Source organism: Sardina pilchardus, chromosome 2 (assembly GCF_963854185.1).
Source record: "Sardina pilchardus chromosome 2, fSarPil1.1, whole genome shotgun sequence".
NCBI classification, from domain to species: Eukaryota; Metazoa; Chordata; class Actinopteri; order Clupeiformes; family Clupeidae; genus Sardina; species Sardina pilchardus.
Genome location: NC_084995.1, coordinates 180,097 through 207,473, shown reverse-complemented (window position 1 = coordinate 207,473; position 27,377 = coordinate 180,097). Strand labels below are relative to the sequence as shown.

Sequence of the window (27,377 nt, the reverse complement as noted above, 5' to 3'; positions counted from 1 at the left end):
ACTCTAATGAATTAATTTGCTAATTGTGTAGGATGATTCAGAAGAAAGTGTGGATATGTACCCTTCAAAATGTGTCTATGTGCACAGTTCCACAGTGAGTGTCCAAAAGGAGGATAACATGGCTTACCTCCACTGTGTCTGCTGCATATCTCTTCGCTCTCGGAACGGCATCTTTTTTAAGCCGCACGCGCTTTTGTGATGTGCCTGTAAAGGCATCCTCATCAAAATGCTCGCTGCAAACGCGGTAATCTTTATCGCGAAGTATAGGTATAGGGGTTTGCACATCAAGCTGAAGTACACCTAGCCACAACTTCAGTAGGTTATGGTCAAAGAGAGGAAGACGGTGAAAGCTTAGGCACAAATATTTCTTCATTTGGTTGCCACAATTCGGAAAGACACAGCTACGCATTTTTTCTAAAAGAGCTACAGGTGTACCGTTACTCCAAGCGTATTATTGGCAACAGCTCCGATATTCCCTGAGTTAGACTACACTTTCCCCTCATAGGATTCCTCTTCCTGCAACATCCACGTACGTGATTTCTAAACGAGAGCTTTCTACGGAGCATCCAAAGGGACATGCTGGGAGTTCGTTCTAATAATCACGCAATGTTTACCTAAATCTGGCAGATCTATACAGCTCATGGTTATCATACACAAATGTCGGCCTTTTGAAAAAAATAGTCTGAACAATTTTATTTATGAACAACGCTGGAAAAAAAAGAGCAGGAATAAAAAATGTACAAGTAGCACAAAATGAAGTTCTCTTGAAGGAGTAGCCTAGGCTAGTCTTCGGACATTTGGACATTGCAAGTGCGTTCATGCGAGGTTTGAGAGACCAGTGGTTTAACCACCACACTTCAGAGAGCCTATCGATAGCTGCATCCAGGATGGTTGCTGCCAGTGCAGCCTAGACGCGCACTGTAGCCTCCTCTAAAAATGTAACTAAAATTCGTGCTCTCCCCAGGAATTCATTCCACGTGCATGTGCTCAACTAATTCCAAAAACAAGAATGCGCGCACATCTAAATAGTGCAGGTGCTGGACCAAAAAGACCAGAAAAGAAATGATAAAGGTCCGCACACTGATGGCAGCTCCCAGGTTTATTTAGCACAACGTTTCGGACCAAGGACCAACGGACTCTTTATCTATCAGAAGCAGTAGGCTAACGTTATGAAAGGGGCTAGCTTTATTAGCAAAAGTCGCCAACCAAAAGTTATTTACCTTTTCATCTGTAGCTATTGGTGCACCTGGAAAGACGGACGGCACTGCAGTTTTTGTCAGTGTCGCGTGTGCCTTCAGACTGCGGGGTTTTTCAAAGTCCTTTGGTCTAAAATGATCACTACACACTCGCAATTTGCATAGAGTCTCAACGGGTGTTCTGATGTCCACGCCAGCAGCAATTAGCCACCGTCGGTTCCTTTTAGGATCTCTCAATGGAAATTTGTGGTAACTTTGTGATGCCCATCTGTAGCATTTATTTTTACAATTTTTGAATGCACAGGGAAACACCATGTTGCCAAGTTTACTATGCGGCTAGATGTCCCGACGCGACTGGAGCGCTTCTCTGTTTTAGCGCAGTACTACTAAAACTGGTATCGTGAAATTCCGCTGCTTCTGAGAAATAGTCCCTCAAAATGGAATGCGACCATTGAGATGCAAGCAAAAGTGTCTGATGCAAGGCTATATAACCTTGTGAGTCTCTACATAAATGCATTGATCAGGGGTGCGTTTCCCGAAAGCATCGTAAGCCTACGATGATCGTAAAGTCCCTCTTACGACCGTCTTAAGATTTGCCGACTGTTTCCCGAAACCATCGTAGCTTAAGAGCATCGTGAAAACACTCGTAGATCTACGAGTGATCCAGAGTTCTCGTTACTGCCTAAGAGCGTCGTAACGCTATGCCTCAGTGGAGTCACCAGCAGGATATGCAGGGGGATTACAACTAAGAATACAATCCCAATTTACGTTACCATTCTTTATTGTAAATTTACTTGTGATGATTCAGTTTTTGATGATTTACTTGTGATGATTCAGATTTTAGCGTGCAAAATAGCATTCATTCAATGGACATAATGTTATTAAAACCGGACAAGAATAGCCTACAAGTTATGAAAGGAGACGTTGCCAGAAAAGTTTGCCATTATCTTTTTGTGTAGCCTTTTATTTTTTATTTTTTATTAGGCTTATGAGGTAAAAACAGAGAAAGGAATATGTGACAATAGTCTGTTCTGCGTCAAAATCTAAGCCTATAGGCTATGTTATTTAAGCCTACACATTTCCTCATTTTCTTATCAACCTCATTATTCAAACGTCTGCTTAAGTGACACGAAACATTATTGCACAGGCAGCACACCGTGCTCTCACAAGTAGGTTAGCAAAGAACTCGCATAAACGATGTAGGAGTAAGCTAGCTGAAGCCTAATATACATATCTTCCAACAAACATAAAAACGGGGCAACAATCTAATGTTAAATAATACAAAAGTATGTATGCGTGTGGTACATGGCCTAGGCTAATTGGAATGCTTACATACAGATGTCAAAGGTTTTCTATTTAAGTATTGATGTTAATTAATGTATAGATCCGAAGTTAGGACGGTGGCTTAGCTATGACGTGCAGTCACCTGATATCACCATCAAATTAGGGGATATTTCAGAACTTTTATCGTGGACAGCTCCCTTAAGAGCATCGTAAGAGCAGTGCACGCGCGTTCACGCTACGAGCATGTTCGGGAAACAGTCGGCAAATCCTAACGATCGATCTTAAGATGAATCGTAGAAAACCCTCGTAAGAGTGTCTATCCATCGTTATCGGGAAACGCACCCCAGAGCAACTATTGATTATGGCTGCATAATGTTCAGCATGTAAGACATCAATCAAGTACTTGAAGTTGACTTTTTATAAACTAGAGAATATGAAGTATGGCTTATACCATCAAAACATATAGAATAAAAAAACAACAAACAACAAAAACTTATAAAGTAAAAACAGAAGTCTAAGACTAAGTACATTAATAGGCCTACTTAGTCTGGCTATAACCATATATACTTTCATATAGGCCTATGTTGTTAAAAAAAAAAAACCCTGATATGCTGTCTGGCCAGACATGATCAAAACAAAATGTGTTCTTGTTGAAACTGTACATAACACCATTGCCAAATCCTTATGACAGGAACTAGCTTGATCAATAAAGTCAAGTCAAACGTTTTTGGGTTTTTCTGTATGATTTTAAGATAAAGATAATACTTGAGCACACATACATACTGTAAAGTTTTTAACTCCAGCATTATATTATATTAATATATAAATTAAATGTTAAGCATGAGTCAATGGCTTGACCTTATTATGCACTTGGAGCAAGATATACTAAGTATTAGTATTTAGTAGGCTACTTTGTGGCAGAAAAAACATAAAAAGTATATTAAAGTATAAGTTTAAGTTTTAAAGTATAAGTGTAAGTCTTAGTATTAGGCTGGGTAAACTCTGCTTGACATGCCAGCGATTTGGATTTTGCCCTGCAGCTCAGGCTGGAAACCTGCTGCACATCCTGCTTCCTGTCCACATCTTCTGGGTCCAATCACAAACTGGCTTATCCAAAAAGCACACCCGGATCGTTGGTCTGATTGGTTGAAGGACTATCAAAAGCGTCATTTGAACTATGCCCATTGATCACGCCTCTTGAGCAGTAGAGACTCCCCAGACTAATGTTCAATCTTAAAGGCATAGTTCGGTATTTTACACTTTAAGCCCGTTTTCTGTATTCCTAGGATGCAAACGAGTGGTTGACACCAAAATCTCGAAGGTTGGTCCTGTTGCTGCAATTTGGCTACTTTAGAATGTTCTCTGTATGGCTTCAGCATTGCTCACTATGGGCCAGGACGATTCTGTCCTTAAAACACCCCTGTTTAAACAAATGTGCAACTCACCGAGTGGTTACTGGTCTTCAACGATCTTCTATAGCAAGTTTCGCAGTGAAATTCAAATTTTGTTGTGTTAGATTAGGCATTTTATAAATCCCATTGGTAGCTTGTTGATATTACTCCGCCACTGGAAACGGATAGGGCCCTGTTCACACTAGTCAAGAATGCGTCTTGGCCAAAATCTGATTGCAAGTTATCAGCCAAGATGAATTTCGTTCACACCAGTATTCTAATATGCATCTCAGCTGATCACTTGCATTCGGATTTACCTGTAGAATGTACCTTTAGAATTTAGAATGTTTATCTATTGGTCTAGCACGTCAAAGTCAAAGACGCATAAGGACGGATTGAGCGTTCACACTACAGAACATATGTGGATACATGCGTCTTAAACCACCTCCGCATGTGGTTAAGAACAATTAGATTCCAAACCGTTTTGGTCATTGTTCACACCAGTCTTTAGAACGAGACACTTGCAATCAGATTTGATGACGCATTAAGTGTGAACAGGGCCGACCATCATCTATTCTCATCAAAATTATGTCTGGGTGATGATCAAAGCAGTCATGTTCAATTGGCCACACTGAGCTGAACTTCCTGACAAAATATGTGATAATGTGATTACAAGGAAAAGACATGGAAACACAAAAGGCCCTTTTCCACCGACAGAGAACCGGCTCCGAACCAACATTTAAACCGTTCGTTGTGTTTCCACCAAACAAAAGCCGGTTCGGAATGTGGCACCTTGGTTCGGAAGTCGAACCAAAAAATACTTGTTTTTTCTTGCGAACCGGAGTGGGCGTGTCATGTGCCATTCAGTGGGGAAAAGGCTAAAAGCACGAGTTTTCCGTCCATATCAAATGTTGCCATGAGTAAACAAAACGATTCAACTAGCATTACACTGCAGACGTTGAGCATTTTAAACAGCTAGTTTCTGCCGTTTTTATGGGAGAACTGGTCATATCACTCTCCCGTTTATGCATCTCATTAACTTTTGATTTTGCATGCACCACCCATTGTTGATGACGCATCCTTGGTTCGGTTCAGAACTTGTGTAAATGTGGGCTGGTTCACTAGATAGCACCATGGTTCAAGGAATTCTGAACGGCACCAGTTCAACACCAGGTTCGTTTTTGGTGGTTTGCCTAATGAGCAAAATGTAAAAGAGATAAACACGCAAGCTCAGCTACAGTTCTAATCATTTATCATTTTGGTAATTATCTACATAGTTGAAATGTGGCTACCCAAGAAAATGTTGTAAAGCAAGGCAACCACATTTCTTATGCCATTGTTAAAAATATTTATTTCTTGATGATATTTTCCTTTTTCTCAGAATAAATTTGCTTCTCTTCCAGGGTGTACTTTTCCTCATTGTTTTGATTGTAGTACAATAAATCACCAAAAGATAATGTTTTATACCTATTTTTTAGTCAACTTTACCAAGGGTGCCAATACTTCTGGAGGGTATATAATGCATACAATGGGTGTTTCTCAAAGTCAAGGATGGGTCCTTCCAAGCCACTTTTTCAAGGACGTTACGTCATCAAATCTCGTCAAGCACTGTTCCAAAGTAAAGGATGCTTTAAATTCTATCAAGTACTGAGTCCTTCATTCTGAGAATTTCGGAGAATTTTGGAGGATGCATCGATGGATCCTTGGCGTGAAGAAATAACCCACAATCCTTAGAAATTCTCTGACGGTGTGATTAAAAAAAAGAGGGAGAATGTAATGGAAGATGAGAAGAAGCAGTGCGTGTTAATGTAGGCTAAATAAGATTTCTGAAGTTGTTTTTGTTTTGTTAATGTCATCGTATATTTGCTCAGGCATATCAAGTTATTGTGCATATTTATCATAAATGCATGTAAATGTGTAGGCTATTTAGTTGTGTTTTGATAGACTTTTGCTATTAATTTATCTGTGAACTTCACCGAATGCGAAGTTTGTAGGCTACAGGTTTAACAGACACAGACAAAAAAGTGCAGAGGAAAGAGGAAAGTGCAGCTGCACGGTTGTCGGCACTCCTGTAAAAGCAGCACAATTTCCACGGTTCAAATGAAGCGCGGACCGGAACCGTGCACGATTGACTTGCACTTCCACACTAGCTATCCAGTGCATGTGATCTTGACGGCTGGGGAGGGTACTGGGAAGGTGTGTAGCCTTGTCTCTCTAGCACCCAACTCGCAAGAAAGCATTCTAGGATGTGCGGTGCTGAGAAACACAGATTATAACTTTGAACTTTGCAGTTGATCTGTCTTTCCCAGGCCATAAGCTATAGCCCTTTTCTGTTTTACATCTTTTTATTTTTCAATCGATCACAGATGGGTTCATTTACAAATTTGTATTAAAAGTTTCAATGGATCTCATGAACAGTTTTTTTTTTTTAAATGAACAAGTGCTCTACGTCCACATCACACCTTCTACCTCCTCACGCACGCGGTCAAAGGTCATGAAATAGGTCACCCCTATTGTGATTTTCAATGTGCTATCTTCTCCGGGGGAAGAAATTGAGAAATCTGTTCTGTGAACATGCTAAATGGTGCAAGTTCATTTTTCCACCAGAGAAGAATACATTTCTTTGCAAAGTGTGTGATGGAAATCAACAGTCTGCATTTCTTTTGGTCCAAGTGGCGACTGCTTATGTCGTTAAGTAGATAGAAGCATGGGGACATCTCAAAATCTAATTCCAGTACAGCTTTTGTAAATGAGTGAATCATCCTCCAGAAATTGTTCCATGTGTCGCAGTGCCAGAACATGTGTAGAACATTTTATGCATTTTCATAGGGGTGAGATAGAGTTTATGAATAAATTTGAAGTTTGTTTCTTTAATCTTGTTGCTTGTAAATGGAAAGAAAATTCGTTCACATATATTTTGCCAGCTATTTTCATCAAGTTTCATAGATAAGTCAGTTTCCCAGATCTTCAAAAGGGCTGGGAAAACAGTTTGGCATCTCTGATTAAAAATGTTGTATAATTTACTAATTTGGCCTTTGATAGTATATGGTGTGATTAGATTCTCTTCCAGTTCAGTCAATTCAAAGTGTAACTTGTCTTCTTTAATTAGTGATTTTGTAATGCTCTGGATCTGCATATATTTGAGAAAATCTGAATTAGGTAGATTAAATTCTCCACTTAGTTCCTGGAATGTTTTACGTTTCCAGTTTTTATTAAACATATCTTTAAGATGAGATATCCCCAAGTGTCTCCATTGGTCAGTTAAATGCAAATATTGTTTTTTAAAAACCAGGGTTTTGATGAATAGGTGAGGTTACATAAATGCATTTAGCAGTGCCCACTTTTCTCAAACAGTCTCGCCAAACAGACAGTGTATTCACAACAGTAAAATATTTCCCCATGTTTTTTATCTTTTTAAAATGTTTGATAAATATAAGAGAGTCTAGAGGTATCGGGTCAACATATCCCGCTTCTATTTGTACCCAATGGGAGTCAGGGGCGTATTTCACAAAACCAGAGTAGGTAGATCAAGATAAGTGACGACACACGCGGTTGACCTAGCCTGGTTAAAGTAAACATGCTCAATACGTTTCACTAATGCCTAGCGCAGATGAGTTGAGGCGGCTCGGTCAAGCCAGGTGTAAGTTATTCAGTATGTGTGCGCGTTCTCGTTTCTCCCCCAAATAACTCACGGTTGGAATAAAAAAGACGCGAAAAATAGCGTCTTGCACTCAAAGTGAACAACCGCTTTTGATGTAGACTAACAACGAGGTAAAGTTTTACTTTTTTGGATGGGGGATCATGATTATTTCTATTACATAGCGGGAGTAGGTGTGGCAGATCAACTGAATGCAAATTTACGTATGCACCCACGTGTGAGAGCGTCCTTGTCTCGGCACGCAACGTCATTAAAGAAAGCGCTTGGCCACCGCAAAGATGCACACAGTATGACTATGGGCCCTATTTTGCCAACTGGGCAATGAGCTTTCGCCACTTGCGTGACCTATAATTACTATTCTCTGCGAGCGCATCCTTCATTTTTCCAGCGCAAATGTACGTTCTCTAAATAGGAGATGATATTGCGCCCTAACGGGCGTGTCAGTGAAGAGAAGAGGTGTGGTCCGGCGCAAAGCTCGCCAGTCGCTAATATATGGATGCAGAAAGTAAGTGCGCCACTGACCAGGAAAAACCTAGTCGGAAATCACTCGCGCATAGCTGAAAGGCTATTTTATGAGCGCCTGAGGCTTGGGGATATGGAAGACTGCACCGTGCGCGCACACACCCTACTTCTTTCATCAGCAGGAGTGCAGTCGGAATATAATGAAATAATATTGGATTATAATTAAATAATATTTGTCCGTTTCTCGGTTTTAGGGTCGTGTATTGGTCAGCAAAAAGTAGCATACATAGCATAACAACATCCACATGCAATAATATAACAATAACGTCTAACACTGACCTGCTCATTTAGACAACATTACACAGCCCTATGGCTAAGTTACCTTTAGTTTTGTTCTGGTACCTTTAACGTCTTGCATTAAACAGCTGTAGCGTTCTGACAACTGTCTACCTTGTCATTGCATCTGGAATAACTCCTCTAGCTGCCTCCATCCTCCATCCTTTCTGTTTTGTTTGTTTAAAAGAACTTGCGATATCCATGATGAGTAGGCTATTGAGTTAGTGAATTAGCTTCACATTGTGTGCTGATAGCGGAGTAAAAGAAAACAACAAGTAGCCTGTTGCGCGCCTGCGTGCGTAATCTCTCCTGTTCAGACGAAATGTGCGCGTTGATATAGCTCTATTGCGCATTAAGTTAATTTTGATAACGTGTTGACTGACTTTTTCTTAGAATAGAAAATTGTAAATAGCCTGATGTCAGGCAGCTAATGGGATGCTGTGCATATTGGGTGGGTACGGTATGGCATGCCAATTTGGTGTGAATACACACACACACACACACAAGGGAAATGTAATAATGATAATGATCAATAGTGAGAACTGGCTTCTGGCTACTGCTGCGGCTACTGCGTTCATTCTGAAATCATCTATTTAAGTCATAAGCTTGCTTTTCTAAAACGGTATTATGTCGATCTGATTTCATGAAACAAAGGCACAGCAACGACAAATGTAACGATGTATTCATAGATAATCATTCTTCCAATATGAATGGTTGCCATGCAACATCGAGACGCAGCCACTTTAACTTCTGTGCAAGTTGTGGTAGTGCATTAACGAAATGCGGTCAAGGTGTATGTTTGTGTTGGTTTTTATAACAGCATCGAACGCGATTCAGCCACTCATCATCAAGGACCGGAACTATTCGTGTTAGAAGATAATATTCTCACATCGTGTACATTATTTTCACAATTTTCCAGCATAACATTTGGGAAGGCTCCTTCCCAAGCCTCCATTACGCGCCGCCAATGCCTCACGCACGAGCAAGTCGGTCTCTGCTGGAGTAGACGCCCAGATAAATCCGCCATGATAATACCAACAGGCCATTGAACAATGCGCCAGGCTTTTAAAGGGAATGAGAGTGTGAAATCTAATTGGTTTATTGCATGCTACACCCAAAAGACACCCACGACTAATTAACTAAGTTAAGACAACCCCTTTTCACTTTGCGCCAAGCGCAATGTTCATTTTTCACGCAGTCATTATAGCCTTTTGCGCTAGGACCGCCCCCAAAGAAACTTGCATGAGTGACTAGTGACAATGCCCATTTGATCCTGATAATAGAGCCCTATATCTTAATTTGTTTTAAAAGCCGAATTAGTTGAAAACACCTTCGAAAAATGTCCCCTCCACTTCCAATCAACTACTGCAGTAGGCTATTCATCAAACGTCCGTCAAAAAAGAAGCAAACAACGAGTATGTTATTAATTATAAGGCCACCATAATTTAAGTGACATCCATAAGGTATTAGGCGGACATTCTGCTGTGTTTTGCGAGTAAATGCAAGTAGCAAATAATACATAAATGGAATACAGCTCTTTGAAAAAATCGCATGGAGGTCTGATTTGAATGACAGCTAGCAGAACCAATCAGATAATGTAATTACCATTAGAATTAACTTAGCTTGGCTGTTAGTCTGGTCGGGAGCAGGCTAGCTTCCAAGTATAAATTCCCATGGTAACTTATATGTGATCTCTTCTGTGAAACCAAGTCAAGGCTATATGTTCATCCAGGATAACCCAGTAAGCCTGTCTAAATCCCCTATCTTGGTTTCGTGAAATACCCCCCTGATCTTCCCAATGACAATGATAGTATGTTTCTCAGTTGGGCTGACCAATAGTAGTGTTGGAAATTGGGAAGACCTAGACCACCCATGGGTTCAGGTTTCATTAGGGTCAGTAGTTTGATCCTTGGTTTCTTATTGGACCATCTTTTTAAAGAATGTTACGGACAAGTAGCAAGGTAGCCTACATTTTGAAAGAGAAAGTTCAGTCTTGGAAGGATATTCATTCTGATGGCGTTTATCCTCCCTAAAAGAGATAGAGTTTGGCCCATCTACTTAGATTGTTGTTGATGTCATTAGTAAGGGCAGTGTAGTTCTTTTTAAATAAATCAGTTGTGGTGTAAAATGTAGGCTACTCCTAAATATTTGAAACCATGTTCTGGTTGCTCAATGTATAAGACTATGTCATCAGCATATAAAGATAATTTATGATTGTCTTCACCAATGTGTACTCCTTTTATGTTGATGTTATCTTGTACAGATGTTGCTAATGTCTCAATCACTATCGCAAACAATGAGCTTGACAGCGGACACCCTTGTCTCGTACCTCTCCTCAAGTTGAACGGAACGGATGTCAAACCGTTAGTAATAACTGCTGCTCTCGGCGCTTGGTAGATTGTCTTGATCCACTCAATAAAGTTATCTCCCATGTTTAACTTATACAATACACTGAAGAGGAAGTTCCACTCGACTCTATCAAAGGCCTTCTCTGCATCCAAGGATAGAAGCAGAGTAGGCCCTCGATTCACATTTAAGTAATTAGTTATATTCAACAACCTTCTAATGTTGTCGGTGGAGTATCTTCCCTTAATAAATCCTGCTTGGTCTGGGTTGATAACTTTAGGCATGATGGTTTCAAGTCTTTTCGCTAATGCTTTAGTAATAATCTTGTAGTCATGATCTAAAAGACTTACAGTATGGGTCTATAAGATGAACAGTCCAAGGGGTCTTTGCCACATTTATGTATTAGAGTGATATTTGCCAAGCTCATTGTTTGGGGGAGTGCTTTGTTGCGATCAAAATTATTAATCATCTTCATAAAAATAGGCTTGAGCTCGTTCCAAAATGTTTATATTGTGCTGGAATGCCATCTGGTCCTGGACTTTTATTTGTAGGAATGGAGTTAATAACTGTTAGCATTTCCTGTTCCGTAAATGGGGCATTGATCTGACCTGTTGATCTGATTCGGATAGCTGTGGCATTTAATATTATCAATACTGATCTAATTCATCCTGTGTGTAATGACTTTGAGATTTGTATAATTCGTTGTAATATTCTTGGAATTAATGATTAATTTATTTTGGCCAATATGTGATATTTCCCTGGGCTTGGATTGCTTTGATAGCCCTTTCTGCTTGTTCTTTCTTTACTTGATGAGCTAATAGTTTGCTAGATTTGTTACCAAATTCATAGTTTTTTTGTCTAACACAGTTATTTTTTCATTTGTGGTCTTAAGATTTAATTTAGCTCTGGCAGTGACTAGCTGTTTCCAGTTGTCTTCTGTTGTTGTGGTTTTGTGGAGTATTTCACATCTTTCAACTTCTTTTTCTAACTCTTTTGTTTGTGCTATAGCCCTTTTATACATTACTGTAAATGATGAATGAAGTTGTAAGCCTAATGCCAATGTTTGAACTAACCTAAATGATGGTGTATTTCATTGTGTACTGTACTGAAGGTGAATCTATATAGTATGTGGGGACTATTTCAGGGGTCTCTGGTGGACCTTAAGCATGCAGACAATGTGTCTGGCATGCTGATGGTTGTACTTTGTGGATGTGCACAATTGGTTCAGAAACTGTTTGAAGTGGATCAAGAGACACATTTGAGGGGTGTCTGGAAGGCCCTTTACAGCAAGTCATTCGTCTGGCATGGTGATTTTTGGGTTCAGTGGGATGTGCTTTTTCATTTCGAGGTGGTTTCATGTGGTACCTCCTTCGTTTGATCTAAGCCATATCTGGGGGGCCCCCCGGGGCCAAACGCAGCAGTGGGACTCCAGCAGACATCCATATCTGCATATGAGAGGTCATCATCTGGATGCCCCTGTGCTCAAACATTAATTGGTACTCTTTTCGTTTGATCAAAAGGCTCTGGGCTGCCGGACTAATAGCATCATTCACACAAAGTGAACATCCGGTTTTGATAAAGGGTGCCTCTCAACATCTCTACTCCATCCTCGATGCTCGATCCTCGAGGGGCGTTCCCACTGATCTATAACTAACACTGGATAGACCATCCCTGTTGCCGCCCCATCATTCTTTATGCAGATCAGTGAGGATCGAGGCCCGAGGAGGAAGGGAGGATGTACAGTGCCTATAGAAAGTCATCATACCCTTTTGAAATAGTTACTTTTTTTGTCATACAGCCTGAAATCAAAACCCATTTTTAAAAAAATCTTTTCCAGTTTTATTAACAAATTTAGCTGTACAACATCAAAATAATGAAAAAAAAGTCAACAGTTCTGAAAATTAATAAAAAATTAAAAACTAGAATAACAAAGTTGGAAAAGTCATCATACCCCTGACTTTATACTTTGTAAAGCTTCCTTTTGCTTTCATTACAGCCATCAATCTGTTTGGATATGTCTCTATTATAGCTTTGCACACCTAGATAGGTGAATATTTGCCCAATTTTCCGTACAGAAATGTTAAAATTTAGTCAAATTCTGTAGGGAATGGCGATGGACTGCTCTCTTCAAGTCAATCCACATATTTTCTATAGTATTTAAGTCAGGGCTCTGACTTTGCCACTCAAGGATATTCACCATCCTATCCTTAAGCCACTGCTTTGTTCTTTTGGCAGTATGTTTAGGATTATTGTCGTGTTGGAAGGCGAATGACCTCCCCATCCTCAGCTGTCTAGGAGAGGGACGCAGGTTTTCCTTAAGAATGTGGGTGTACTTGGCAGCATCCATTTTCCCTTCTATCTTGACCAATTGCCCAGTTCCCGCTGAAAAGAAACATCCCCACAACATAATGTTGCCCCCACCATGCTTCACACTAGGTATGGTGTGTTTTGGGTGGTGTACTGTGTTGGTTTTCGCCAAACATTGCGCTTGGAGTTCAGTGCAAAAACACATCTGGAATATTCTGCTACCATGTGGAAAAAGCTTATATGGTCAGATGAGACTAAGATCGAACTTTTTGGAGACTAAGATTGAAGTTTTTGGACTGAGCTCCAGGCGCTAACCAAACACAGTATACACACCCAAACACACCCAAAACACACCATACCTACTTTGAAGCATGGTGGGGGCAACATTATGTTTTGGGGATGTTTCTCTTCAGCGGGGACTGGGCAATTGGTCAGGATAGAAGGGAAAATGGATGCTGCCAAGTACACCAAAATTCTTGAGGAAAACCTGCGTCCCTCTCCTAAACAGCTGAGGATGGGGAGGTCATTCGCCTTCCAACACGACAAAAATCCTAAACATACTGCCAAAAGAACAAAGCAGTGGCTTAAGGATAGGATGGTGAATATCCTTGAGTGGCAAAGTCAGAGCCCTGACTTAAATCCCATAGAAAATATGTGGATTGACTTGAAGAGAGCAGTCCATCGCCATTCCCTACAGAATTTGACTAAATTTTAACATTTCTGCACGGAAAATTGGGCAAATATTCCCCTATCTAGGTATGCAAAGCTATAATAGAGACATATCCAAACAGATTGATGGCTGTAATGAAAGCAAAAGGAAGCTTTACAAAGTAGTAAGTCAGGGGTATGATGACTTTTCCAACCCTGTTATTCTAGTTTTTAATTTTTTATTAATTTTCAGAACTGTTGACTTTTTTTTCATTATTTTGATGTTGTACAGCTACATTTGTAAATAAAACTGGAAAAGATTTTTTTTTTAAATGGGTTTTGATTTCAGGCTGTAAGACAAAAAAAGTAACTATTTCAAAAGGGTATGATAACTTTCTATAGGCACTGTATAAAAGACCAAATGATAGGCACCCATAGACTAACAACGAAGTAAAGTTTCACTCTTTTGAATGGGGAATCATGATTTTTTTTGTAACATAGCGGGAGTAGGTGTGGCAGACCAACTGATTTACGTATGCACCAACGAGTTTCCTTGTCTCGGCACGCAACGTCATTAAGAAAGCGCTTGCCACCGCAAAGATGCACAAGGTATGAGTGTATATATCTTTATTTTTGTCTTAAAACTGAATTAGTTGAAAACACCTTTGAAAAATGGGGGGGGGGCATATTATAACTTTACATAAATGAAGGAGAAGACATGGCACAATCATTAAAACATAATGACTGAATTCTGACCATTTGCTTTTCCCTGTTGAATCGTATGGCATTAAGTCTTTTTGATCATCAGACCCAGTTCCCATGGTCCGGTCATCAACAATGTCCTCCCTCTCCCCTAATGCCCCTCAGGTCCTGGTGTGTGGTGGTGCTGGATGTGGTTCTTCAGGCTGACGTTGTGGTTGAAGCACTGCCCACAGTCCTGACACTTGAAGGGTTTCTCCCCTGTATGGACGCGCATGTGGGACTTGAGATGTCCTGACTGGTTGAAGGAGTAGTTGCACATCTTACACCTGTAGGGCTTCTGTCCTGTGTGGACAGCCATGTGTCTCTTGAGGTGATGGGCCTTAGGGAAGCCTTTGTCACAAACTTTGCAAAAAAACCTGCCGTGTTCCCAGTGGGTCCTCCTGTGAGCGCTTCGACTGGCGCAATCCGCAAACTGTTTTGGGCACTCAGGGCAGCGGTACTTCAGGTTCTCCCCCTGGTGGGTCTCCTCGTGCTCCTGCTTGTCTTTCAGGAACCTGAATGTCTTGTAACAGTATTGGCAGGAAAGCACATAGTCTTCAGTGTGCACATGACTGTGTATACGGAGACCTACCTCATTGACACAGCGCTTCCCACAAGTCAGACACAAGAACAGCTTGGCCTTGTGATCACAGACGTGCTTACTCCGGCCGTCGCCCCTCATCAGGAAGTTGCCACAGTCTGGACAAAGCTCACGCTTCTCACCATGTAACTCTTCCAGATGGATCTGCAGGCAGTGCGGATCGCTGAAGTAGACGGCGTATTTTGGAGGGTTCCGTTTCTCATTTGCTGCACCAGTTTTTTGGTGGCAACTGTTGGACGACTCGACTTGAGACGCAGAGTCTTCTGGACTTTCATTTCTGGTTCCTTTGTCACTGCTGCCCACAGAAAACTGTTCTCTAATACTAAAGACTCCGTGGCTGTTGCCGTCTGTGCTGACCAGCTCCTGGTCACCGTCCCTGTAGCCGCACTTAATGCAGCAGTAGAGCTGCAGGTGTTTCTGCTTGAAGCAGCGGGCACTGGCCTCTTCCCCACAGTCACAGCACCACGCAATCTGGAGAATATGCTCCTCCCCTTCAACGCCTTCAGACTCCTCGCTGCTCGTCTCAGCAAACTCTTCAGAACTCGGACCCCACTCTTCATCACTGTTCTTCCTTTTCCTCTTTGGCCTCCGTTTCTCACTCTCCTGATGTTCCTCCTCCTCCTCCTCCTCATCTTCCTCCTCCGCATCTTCCTCTTCCTCCTCCTCCTCCTTCTCATCTTCCTCCTCCTCATCTTCCTCTTCCTCCTCCTCCATGTCTTCGGATCCGGGCTCTGACTCTTGAGGTGTCTGAAAAAGTGGTTTAAGTTAATTTTAAATACAGTAATTTGCCTTGTGTAGGATGATTCAGTATAAAATGTTGATGTACCAGTGCCATAGTTAATGGCTATGCCATTATGGACATACCAGAGTAAAACTGATTTACCATTAGTCGACTAAAAACCTAAAGTTTTATTTCTGATTAAGCCTACCATTTCAGCCAAATAATGTTTCACACATCTCAAATATTGGTTAAATGTTATAATTACCTGATAAATTACACTTGTTGAATTATTTTAATGCAACTATGCTAAAAATGTCATGTTGCTGACTTTAGAGACACATTCACAACTTGGCTTATTGTACAGAGGCATGCATTATATCCATGAATGTGTCTTCTGAAGGCCTAAACAGAGCCCAGCCAAGAACTCCAAAAACATTTTGATCAACTTTGAGGAACTTCTATGACCATGCAGGATCATCCAGACTACTCGTGGTGATTTTACTGCATACTATTTCTATTTATGCACCAGCTTGCAAAATTTGAGCCTCCTACAAATTCTGGTTCTTGAGCAATGAGCTTGTGAACTTTGACAAAAAAAAGAGGCAGAACAAATTTGACACCCCCCTCCCCCCGTAAAACTGGCTGTTACTTGAAAAGTATTGATCTTAACACAAAAACATTTTTACAGAGTGTCTCTGGGTAACATAGGCACGCATGGTATTTTTTTCAGATTTTTTTGAGACGCAAGTGCGTGCGCTCTGGTTGATTTGACGTGGAATGACCCATCCCATTCTTAATCCATAGGGCTTAATATGACATTGTTCCACCCTTTGCAGCTATAACAGCTTTGACTTTTCTTGGAAGGCTTTCCACAAGGTTTAAGAGTGTGTTTAAGGGAGTTTTTGTACCATTGTGTTGGGCAAGGAGACTGGCTCTCAGTTTCCGCTTTAAGGCTTTAGTTCACAGCACACTGGCAGTCGAAATCCGATGTCTTGCATATCCGATCAGAATCTGATCTTCTCATCTGTTCTCTGATCTGTTCTCATTGCATATTGCAAGTGATCACATCCCATCTTGGCGTGCAATGCTCAGATCTGATATAAATTACACACACCTGGATTCATTAAGTAGAGTTGTACACAACCAAGTCGTCATGGATGAAAGCGGAGTTATTTTGGATGTTTTCCCACTTATTATGTGTATCTGTGGTGCAAATACCTTACAGCTTCTGAGAAAGCGTCAGAAACGGAGGAAACTATTATATTCTAGTTTTTTCTTTGCAGTGATGTCAACGCGCATGACACAGCAACGGGCCTGGCACACACGCTGAATCAATCAATCAATCATTTCCATATAGTTTTGAGAAATGTAAGCTAGAGAAAAAAGATTTCGTGAGCTTTCGGAAATGCCAACAGAAATCTCTAGTAGCCTAGTCACCTACAGACTGCAAAACTACAACTCTTTTATTGTTTTGTTTTTTCGGGTGTTGTAAATTCAGTCTGGTACTCTGAAAATGTTCGCAAGGCTCTGCACTTCAAAAAAGACAAGCATGAAATAACAAACTATTTGTCATAGTTCAAAATTGCCATTAACACAAGCAGCAGATTGAAATAACACTTTATGTTTCATTCGAGAGTTTGACAACGGTGAGGATGATTAGCACTATGTAAACAAGTTTTATTGAGTTAGACTGCGTCTCTATAATAGTTCCGTAATCTGACGTATTTCCTCATGTAATTCTGTAATTTCTCTTTGGATAGCTCTCTATCTATCTATCTATCTATCTCTCTATCTATCTAACGTTCGGTTTCACTTGCGCAGACGCGCACACATTCAATCAGCGCTCACATTACTAAATTAACCCAATTGCAGGCCTCTTTATTTGACCACACACAATTAAGAAATATTTCCTAATTTGGAAAACGTTTAGTTTCCTTTCCTTTCAGCTAGTTTGAGTCAACCATTCACTCGTGCCGCAATTGAGGAGCTCTAGCGTTGCCTATATGACGCCAGAGTTCGGATGTGAAGCGGATCAACACAGTGTGTAAGCTAGTGGCATGTAGGATAAACGTAACGTTATCTGTTATCTTCTGAGATGGAGAGAAAGGGCAAATAATGAATAGTAGTGACGCCAATTTATGTAAAAGGAAATCATAAAGGCAACAAAGACGAGGTTACAGTTTGCGAGGTTATCCGGTTCCCACTGTCAACTCAAATTGGTGAGGGTTTTGTTACATCTGCAATCAAGTGATTTGAAACATAGAAAATATTATAACGATTAGTCTAGTCTAGTCTTTGACGTTTGAGTCATTTTCCAAGCATCTATGCCGTGCCGACTGAGGCATTCCATTCAGATGGCTACCACAAAGCGATTCTAATAGGGCACCGAAATGGGCAGCAGCAGCACTGGTGAGAGCCATCAAGTGTTGGAAGTTAACTGTACCATGCCCCCTTTGTGAGCTGACCTCTGTGCCTTAGAACACGAATTAAAAAATCCCCCACTCCCCCAAGAGCAGTTTCACACATCATTAGCAATCTTTTGTATAGGCTCTGTTAAGTGTGCGTCTGAGCCTACTCCTTTTTCGGCTTTCGGAAACAGCAGCGTCATTTTTGCCGGGGACCGGGTAGCCTACATGTCTCCATCACTTTTTATGACGAACGATTTTGTCCCTTCCACTTTTTAAATGTTTATCAATTCATCAAAAAAGTTGGTGCCCACTGCCCAGGGCTACAGATAAACCTATTGTGATCGACAAGGCCAACGCATAATGGACCGAAATAGCCGAAACAATGTGTTGTCCTACATGCAACAATGTAAGCCTACCTTTTCCAAAAACAATTTCAGTTACTTTGACTGTGGAAGTGAAAGCCAGAGTTCCAAATGGTTTCAAATTTGCGCACTAGACAAAATATGCTATCACGTCTCAGGATAGACTAGGCTACTCGTATGCTGGCAACACACAGTTCACAAACTCTGTGTTTATTTTCAATTTCTCTCGTTTCTCTGCGTTTCTCTCAATACTAGGGCGACAAAGGGAAGGAAATATTATGGGAGACAAAACAAAGACAAAACATGTGTGGCTTTCAACTTGTATTGATTGAAAATAGGCCTAATGTTACGATTTTCAAACCTGTCAATATTCAATACACTGCAGTGCATATTATAATAAAACGGATTAATATAATTATACCCAGCACTTTTCTAACCACACTCAAGTTTATGTTATTGTCCCCGGCACAAATAAAAACAAACCGACGCCCTTGGGCATGAGAGCGCATGAACCATATCGTTTCTCCTGTATTTTATTTGACAAATTTGACAACAGCTATTTCAAATCATAGCCTTCTTTCTCTTTATCGCCATCGGCGGTACGCATTTAGATTAAAGAAAAACGTTTGCGAATCCTTTTGTTTTGTTGCCAGAATGCTTTTAAATTAAAGTTTGACTCGGGTAGGCCTACATTCACATATCATACAAACCACAAAATGGGATGGTTCTAGGGGTAACGAGCACTGCCTCAAAACGTGAAGAGCTTCGTGGTTGCCACGCTGAAGTGACACTAACATTTCCTGGATTTTGTTACTCGCAGCCTGTCCTCTGCCAAAATACAATTGTAGCCTAGTTTGAGACCGTTTTACAAAAAAAAAAAGACTAGAAGACTAGCCTATGCAAACATGTTATGTGCAAATCTAACAACTGAGATGCATCCCCTATAATCATTATAGGTCAAAAAAGACAAGTAGAACACACAAACAACCATAGGATTCATGAGATCATGTCCTTTTGAAATAAATTGTCACCATTAATGCCACAGGGCAAACATGTGTTTCTTAGCGTCTTGAAACTTTCTTCTGTGAACTGAAAGTCCGATCAAACTTCATTCAAAGGCAGTCCATAATTCAAATGAAATTGTTTCCTAAAGAAAAATTCCTAACTTTTATAATAGGCCCTAATAATAGAATATTTATAGGCAAGATGTTTGTTGTGCATCGGAAAATGGGACATTTTATTTTTAATTGTTTCCCGCCTGATCAAAACCGCAAAAGTGAAACGTTCGTAATTCATTCTCCCTCCTTCGCTTTCAGTTCGGAATGAAACAGCATAAGAAAGCATAAACCATATAGTTTTTCCTGTAAGCCTATTTTATTTTACAAATTTGACAACAGCCAGCTTACATTTCAAATAAACATATAGCCTAAATAGGCAAAAGGCTCCTGGAGCTAGTGCCATCTCCAAGCTCCACTGGACACCTACATTCTCCAGCCCCGTGTTTCAGCAGCCAGCCCCAGGCTTGAGTATTCAGCCTTTTACTACCAAGCTAGCCTGGTGCTCCAGCTGCTAGCCTCAAACTATCTGAACTGTGACTTCCTTGGTACTACCAGGGTTACCAGAGGTACACTGGATCTGGCTGAACAGATAAGTGAGCTTGAGAACTTTATAGTGTATCACTACGACAACATGAGTACATCACAGATGAGTGCTGCAAGGCCTCACAAACAGAAGAAGAAACAAGGTACCAAGTCACTGAAGATCACTGACGATGTTAAGCCGTCTCCACGTAAAAGGATACGCTCTGATGCTGAGAGGGATGAGGACTATCCAACAGATGTTAGACAATTAGTTTCACTGGCAATTAGTGAGGGGGACAGCACGATAACATTACAGTCAATCAACAAGAAACTTGACAAACTGGATATGTTTAACTCAATGATGGAGGAGATAAAGAGCCTCAAAGGGAGCTTAGAGTTCAGTCAAGAACAGATTTCAGAGTTGGTTAAAGATAATGCAGAGCTAAAGGGCAAGATGGAACTCATGGAAGCCAGGGTTGACACTATTGAAACAGAACACAAGAAATTAAAGGAATCACGTCTGTGTCACTCTATGAGAGAAAACATTGTGTTTACTGGGATACCAGAGATGGAGGGTAAGGACTGCGAAACAGTCATTAGGGAGTTTATGTCAGACCAGCTTAACATGCCTAGTGAAACGGTTCAGGATATTACATTCTCACATGTGCACAGAATGGGTAGAACCTCAAAGGACAGACCTTGTGTAATACTGGCTCGTTTTGAATACTATCAGCATAAGGGAGCTTGTCAAGAGGAGGGGCAGAGAGCTGAGGAACACCACCTTTGGCATGAATGACCAATTCCCTCCTGAGATACATGACAGGCGTAAAATATTGTTCCCCATCATGAAAGAACATCGGAACCAAAACAGACACGTTGCCCTGGTAGTTGACAAATTATACATCAATAACCAACTGTTCACTCCAGCATTACTCCTTGGTTATTTTAATTTAATAATTCCAGTAAGCTTGTGTATTGGCATGCTTGACTTTAATGGCTAGTTCAAGCATTAATGGGTCTTGCTCCAAGCTGGATCTTCCTAAGGGCCTGGCATTGGCTCATTTAAACATCTGCAGCTTGAGGAATAAAACACATGAACTTTCAGCTAAACTAATGGACAATGGAATTAATGTCATGGCTATAACTGAAACTCATCTGGATAGCACGTTTGATGATTCATTGATATCAATTGAAGGTTTTTCCATGTTCAGAAAAAACAGAAATAGATTTGGTGGGGGTGTGGCAATTTAGGTGAAAAATAATATACCAGTAAAACTAAGATCTGAATTGATGAACGACAATCACCTAGGCGTTGTGGTTGCAGGTGCATTTACCCCAAACCAGCCCAATACTGATTGGTTGTTGCTATAAACCACCCAACTCTAGAATAGAATATCTTAATGTAATTTGTGACATATTTGACAGAGTTGCAGGTGAAAATAGAGAAATGTACTGTCTAGGTGATTTTAATGTGAACTGGCTTGAAGATGGCTGCTCTATGAAGAAAAGATTGCTTTATATGACCAATACTTGTCATCTGAGTCAAATAGTTTCCATACCTACTAGGAATATAGAGACAGAGCTCGTTCATCCTCCTGTATAGATCATATTTATACAAATGTGCCATACAAGGTATTGTTGTTGCCAGTTGGCTTCAGTGACCATGACTTGATTGCTGTATCCAAAAATCCCAAAAGCAAAATCAAAGATAATTTGTGCTAGGTCTTGTAAGAATTTCAGTGACAAAGCTTTTTTAGAAGATATCAAGTATGCTCAATGGCCTAAAGTTTGTGATGAACATGATGCTGAAAAATCTTAAAGTATTTTCATGGATTTGTTTACACCTATTGTAAACAAACATGCACCACTTCGGAAATTCACTGTCAAGCCTAATGGAGCTCCCTGGATCGTCAATGAGTTAAAGAAATTAAAGACATCAAGAGATGAGGTTAAAAGATGCTATATTGCCTCTGGTTCAGTTAATGATAAAATAGCATATTGTAAAATTAGAAATCAAGTCACGAAAGTGAACATAGTAAAAAAGAAAGAATTTTATCGGCAAAGGATTGATAGAGCCCAACATGATAGCAAGAAATTATGGAAGGTGATGAATGACATTATGGGGAAAATTACTAATATGTCTGCATCCTTTATTGAAACTACTGATGGTGTATTTATTTGTAAGCCTGGGGATATGTCGAATTACCTTAATAATTATTTTGTGGGAAAAGTGGGAAAATGAAGGGGGGGCTTATGTACAAATGTAAACAACGAATCATGTAGGCTCATTGATGATATCATAATGAGAGGCAAACATTGTACTTTTGAGTTCAACTTGGTTGAAATCAAGGAGGTTGAAACACTCTTAAGGTCCATTGATAGAGACAACTTTGCTGGTACAGATAATATTGATGGTAAATTATTTAAAATAGTTGATTATATAGCTCTTCCTGTCTGTCAAATATTTAATTCTTGTCTATCAAATGGAACCTGTCCTAAACAATGGAAGGAAGGAAAAATTATTCCTATACCAAAAGACCTAACATCTACTTTCAGTGGTCCTAACTGTAGACCTATAACAATCCTACCTGTTCTGAGTAAAATTTTAGAAAGAATTGTATATAACCAATGCAGTAGTTAAGTGGGTCACAGCAAATAGACTTATTTTAAACATATCAAAAACTTTGAGCATTGTCTTTGGATCACGGCATGGTCTAGCCAGTGAGCCTAGGCTTGATCTGCAGATTTCTGGTCAACCAGTCAAGCAGGAGAGTAAGTTAAAGCTTCTAGGACCGACCATTTGTAACACTCTAAACTGGACTCATTACCTTAGGCAGATAGCTGTCAAGATGAGTAGAAGCATTGCTACAGTCCGGAAATGTGCCATCTATTTACCAGCTAATCTACGGAGACAGGTTGTTCAATCATTAGTCTTATGTCATCTTGACTACTGCCCTGTAATCTGGGCCTCTGTCTCAAAGATTGACTTAAACAAACTCCAAATTGTACAACACAGGGCTGCGAGACTTGCTATTGATAGACCTTACAGATCTAATGTTGACAGAATGCACTCTGATCTAAAGTGGCCTAAAGTTCTTGATAGGTTATCCATTAGGTCCTTGATATTTATTAAGAATGTGATTTCCACTCGTGTTCCTAGAACTCTATCTAATGAAATAGGTTTCTGCTCTGATGCTCATTCATATGGGACTAGATCTGCAATAGCAGGACGAGTTTTACTTCATCACTGTAGATCGAATGCAATGAAGAAAACAGCCTTCTATAGATCCTTGTCTTTATGGAATTCACTCCCTTTGCAAACTCGTGTTGTAACTGGAAAGAAAGAATTCAAAAGGCTAATTAAATCATATTTTTATGCATGTTAGTTATGAACTCTGGACTCCCACTCACTGTATTGAATTGTACTGAGTTTTTATTTTGTGATCTAATGTCACTGTGACTCTGAATGTATTTGAAGGTACAATATGTGATCTTCCTGGGGTCCAATCAAAATCAGAACATAAAAATAATAGATTTATTTTTATGTTCTGATTTTGATTGGACCCCAGGAAGACTAGTCTGCCGCTTCTGCGTCAACTAATGGGGATCCACAACTAAACAATAAACAATAAACAATGTAGGCAAGAGGTTTGTGGTGTGTCGGAAAATGGGACATTTTATTTTTTAATTGTTTCCCGCATTTAGAATCAAGAATAACATTCGTGAACCATTTTGTTTTGTTGCCAGCATAAAAACAAGCGTACCATCGGCCTATCCGCACATTTTAAATAAAATGTATGAATTGACCCAAAAACGAGAACACAAGATGCGCTTCGGACAGGCTTATGCTTTTAGTGGAAACTGGCCTCGTGACCTCATGAAAGTTTGAAACCATCAGTGACAGCAAAACAAACCTAAACGAAACAGCCAGATGCCTCTTCATAAAAAAGGCTAACAGAAGACACCTTCATAAACAATAACAAGTTTTATTGTGAGACTAGGCTATTAAAAGCAGAAAAGATGTTCAGCTTGCTTCCGGATTTAATTCACTTTTGGATTCTTTGGCTAGTGGTAAATGCCGACATTTCTAACTCTGCTCACAAGTGCCACCTGGTGGTTGTTTGGGTCACTGCAGCTTCACTTGGGAAAAATAAATAAAATACACGTGATTCACACATGAGGTCTCATGAGAATCTCACGTGAAAGCGGCCAATTTAAAGCAACGCCCACTGTAGATACGATCCAGATAAGCAAAAAATCGGATTTCGACTGCCAGTGTGAACTAAGCCTAATTCATCCCAAAGGTGTTCTATCGGGTTGAGGAGGTCACTCTGTTCAGGCCAGAGTCAAGTTCATCTACACCAAACTCTGAGATCCATGTCTTTATGGACCTTCCTTTGTACACTGGTGTCATGTTGGAACAGGAAATGGCTATCCAAACTGTTCCACAAAGTTGGGAGCATGGAATTGTCCGAAAATCTATTGGTTAATAATGTAGCATTCAGAGTTCCCTTCACTGGAACTAAGAGGCCAAGCTCAGCTCGGGGATAGCCCCTTCCTGTTCCAACATGACTGTGCACCAGTGCACAAAGCAAAGGTCCATAAAGACATGGAAGACAGAGTCTGGTGTGGATGAACTTGACTGGCCTGCACAGAGTCCTAATCTCAACCCAACAGAACACATTTGAGATGAATTAGAGTGCAGACTGAGAGCCAGTCTCCTTGCCCAACATCAGTGTGTGACCTCACAAATCCGCTTCTGGAAGAATGGTCAAAAATGCCCATAAACACACTCCTAAACCTTGTGGAAGGCCTTCCCAGAAGAGTTGAAGATGTCATAGCTACAAAGAGTGAACCAACATCATATTTAACCCTATGATTAAGAATAGGATGTGACTGAAGTTCATATGTGGATCAAGACAGGTAACCCAATACTTTTGGCAATATAGTGTATATTTCATCACAGTTTCATTATCAAAGATCTCTTTGGCAATGTCTTGTCTTAATCTTGGGGGGAAAAGGTCTCTGACAAACTTATTTCATCTCGCCTTGTCTAACAAAATGAACGCTAGCCAGGCACTTACTTCTTGAGAGACTGTTGGGTCAGGGGGCTGGAGATCTGGAGGATGGCTCGCCCAGTTTCTGGTGTTGCCACAGCTCCAGCACTGTTGTATTACATGGAAGGCGAGTCCCTTGCGTTGCGTAGAGACACTGCAGGCATCGCTGTAGCACCCAAAGCAATTCTGGAACAGCTCTAGCAGGCAAGCAACCTTCACAACGACATCCTCCATTAGGCCGCTCCTTCAACAACACATCAAAGTCAAGTGAATCAGTGAGTAGGCAAAGAAAAGCTCCACAAAGTCTTGGTCCTGTACACTATCAAATATTTTCCATTTCAATGCAAGTCACAGGAAGAGTCGCAGATGTAATGGTGCATTCAAGACAACTCGAGACAACTTGAATCCTACACATAACATAGCAAATTAACCTACTGTATAATAATACATGTTATAATCATAATAATGATATATAATATATTAGAATGAGAATTTATATCCACAGAAACGCTGTGGTCTGTGATTTTTCTTTTCAATTGAAATCAAAAATTAATTTCAATGCAGCATCGTCAATGCATTTAAAGTTTATCATAAGAAATGGAACATTCCACCTCAATTTCTGCTTGATCACCTCAGATTTGCTTCAAACTTTTATCATCTAAAGAGTAACCATTTAAACTAACTTAGCCCAAATATTATTAGCTTGATATATCTAATACATCTAGAGGAGAAAAAATTGAACATAGTACCTCACTCCCGATTTTTGGGGCTCAAGGGGTGAAAGGAAGTCCATACCATTCACAAGGTCATCTGAGAAGATAGAGGCCAAACTGGGTGTCATAACTAAAGAATATGTTTCAGCTGTAACACATTGCTAAGTCAATACAAGTTGGTGTCTTACCACATTGTTGGAGTGGGAGTCTGAAATCTGTCGCAGGCTCTTCAACAGTAGAGGTTTTCTGAGGGGAAGCATTCTGCACTTCTGGTAGGTTCTGTTGGACATCACTCCACTCACCCTATTTCATGAACAAAAAAACATGAATAAAACAAATATGTATTTATATATGTATACCAGCGTTTCCCACATAATTGGATTCAATTTGTGGCAGTGGCTGACTTGGGCAACGACACACACTACCCAGTATGGGTAGGATGTAGGTCTCCTACAGAAGAAAAATTGCAGATTTTTTCAAACCCCCACATTGGGTGCCCCATTACACAATTTACAAACAAAATGTTTGGCAAATGGTTATGTCTCTGTACAGAAGTGTTTAAGCTGTCTTTGAAAAAGTAATTAAGAGGTGTCTTTAAGAGGCTTTTTTGTTGGAAGTAGGCATAACACAACACTGAAGAATAATCCATTTGGATGATATTGTATCTCCCCATTACAGTATGACAAGCTATACCAATGAATTGAACGTATAGAAAGAGTATGAAATGGGCTTTCAGACTGTGAAATTTCAAGATGGTATTCAATTTCAATGGGAGGCGTAAATCAGCTAAATGCGGCGATCAAGGAAGATTGAACTACCTTTATGACGTGACGGCAGTAGGTTAGGCTACTGCCACTGCCAGGACAACTCAATACGACGCTTACAAAAGCGACACTTACAGAGTTGGGCGATGATCCACTTTGTTGTGTTCGTGATTTGAGTATAGTCGGTGTTGCCGCATCCTTTAAGCGTAATCCTGTGGAGGTATAGTCCTCCTGTGTGAAATGCTCGGAGCACACTCGCACGTTCTTCAGAATCACCACCGGTGTTGTTGGATCCATGTTCAGAGCAGCTAACCAAGTTTTCCGCCGTTTATGGTGAGTCGGAAATCGGTGAAACATGACGGCACTATAGGTCTTCTGCTTGTTATCACAACCCTTAACGATGCACGTAATAACCATGGTTGGTTCACAAACTATCTTCTTACAACTTGACTTCTTCTTCTTCTTCTTCTTCTTTAGATTTTATTGGCGGTTGGCATCCAACTTGGTGCATTACCGCCACCAACTGTTGGTTAGGTGTGGAGCTTCAATGTAGCTTTAGACGTTTTTATGTTGTGTATTAAGGAAAGGAGAGAAAGGGGAGAACAAAAACAAAACCAAAAAAAAAAAAAAAAGAAAAGTGAAATGAAACCTGTCTGCTAAATCCTCTCGTACACTTTGGTTGCTTTTAAGAATGTTATAAGTAAATTCCAGGCTGATGGTTTAACAGTTGAAAATGAAAGTAAATTTACCAGTGTAAGATTTGCATATCCAAGTGGTTTGATATTTTCTAACATGATGTTTC

At 40.3% G+C, this 27,377-nt stretch overlaps 2 protein-coding genes across 3 annotated transcripts in view; both read right to left on the bottom strand.

Moving 5' to 3' along the window:
• LOC134059298 (zinc finger and SCAN domain-containing protein 21-like) overlaps nt 1–535 on the bottom strand; it is a 105,832-nt gene extending 105,297 nt beyond the window's left edge. Inside the window, exon 1 of the mRNA XM_062515676.1 lies at nt 128–535. Within this exon, the coding sequence (XP_062371660.1) occupies nt 128–409 (282 nt within the window). The 5' untranslated portion in view covers nt 410–535. The remainder of the gene's footprint in view (nt 1–127) is intronic.
• Nucleotides 536–14,283: 13,748 nt separating this feature from the next.
• LOC134100043 (zinc finger protein 660-like) lies at nt 14,284–27,033 on the bottom strand. Of its 2 annotated transcripts, none has more exons than XM_062553094.1 (5): nt 26,630–27,033; nt 26,000–26,114; nt 25,848–25,908; nt 25,126–25,342; nt 14,284–15,717 (listed from the first exon to the last, which is right to left on the bottom strand). In XM_062553094.1, the coding sequence occupies exons 1-5, from the start codon at nt 26,990–26,992 to the stop codon at nt 14,482–14,484; spliced, it is 1,992 nt and encodes a 663-aa protein (XP_062409078.1). In that variant the 5' UTR covers nt 26,993–27,033; the 3' UTR covers nt 14,284–14,481. The 2 variants fall into 2 exon arrangements, with proteins under 2 accessions (XP_062409078.1, XP_062409085.1); XM_062553101.1 differs by having other exon boundaries at nt 26,711–27,033.
• Between the last annotated feature and the right edge of the window lie 344 nt (nt 27,034–27,377).

Coding starts and splice junctions, on each gene's coding strand:
- LOC134100043 (XM_062553094.1), bottom strand. CDS start 26,992: ATGGTTATTACGTGCATCGTTAAGGGTTGTGATAACAAGCAGAAGACC. Junction 26,115..26,629: donor ACTGCCGTCACGTCATAAAG/GTAGTTCAATCT, acceptor TTCATGAAATAG/GGTGAGTGGAGTGATGTCCA. Junction 25,343..25,847: donor CCCCAAAAATCGGGAGTGAG/GTACTATGTTCA, acceptor GTGTTGTTGAAG/GAGCGGCCTAATGGAGGATG.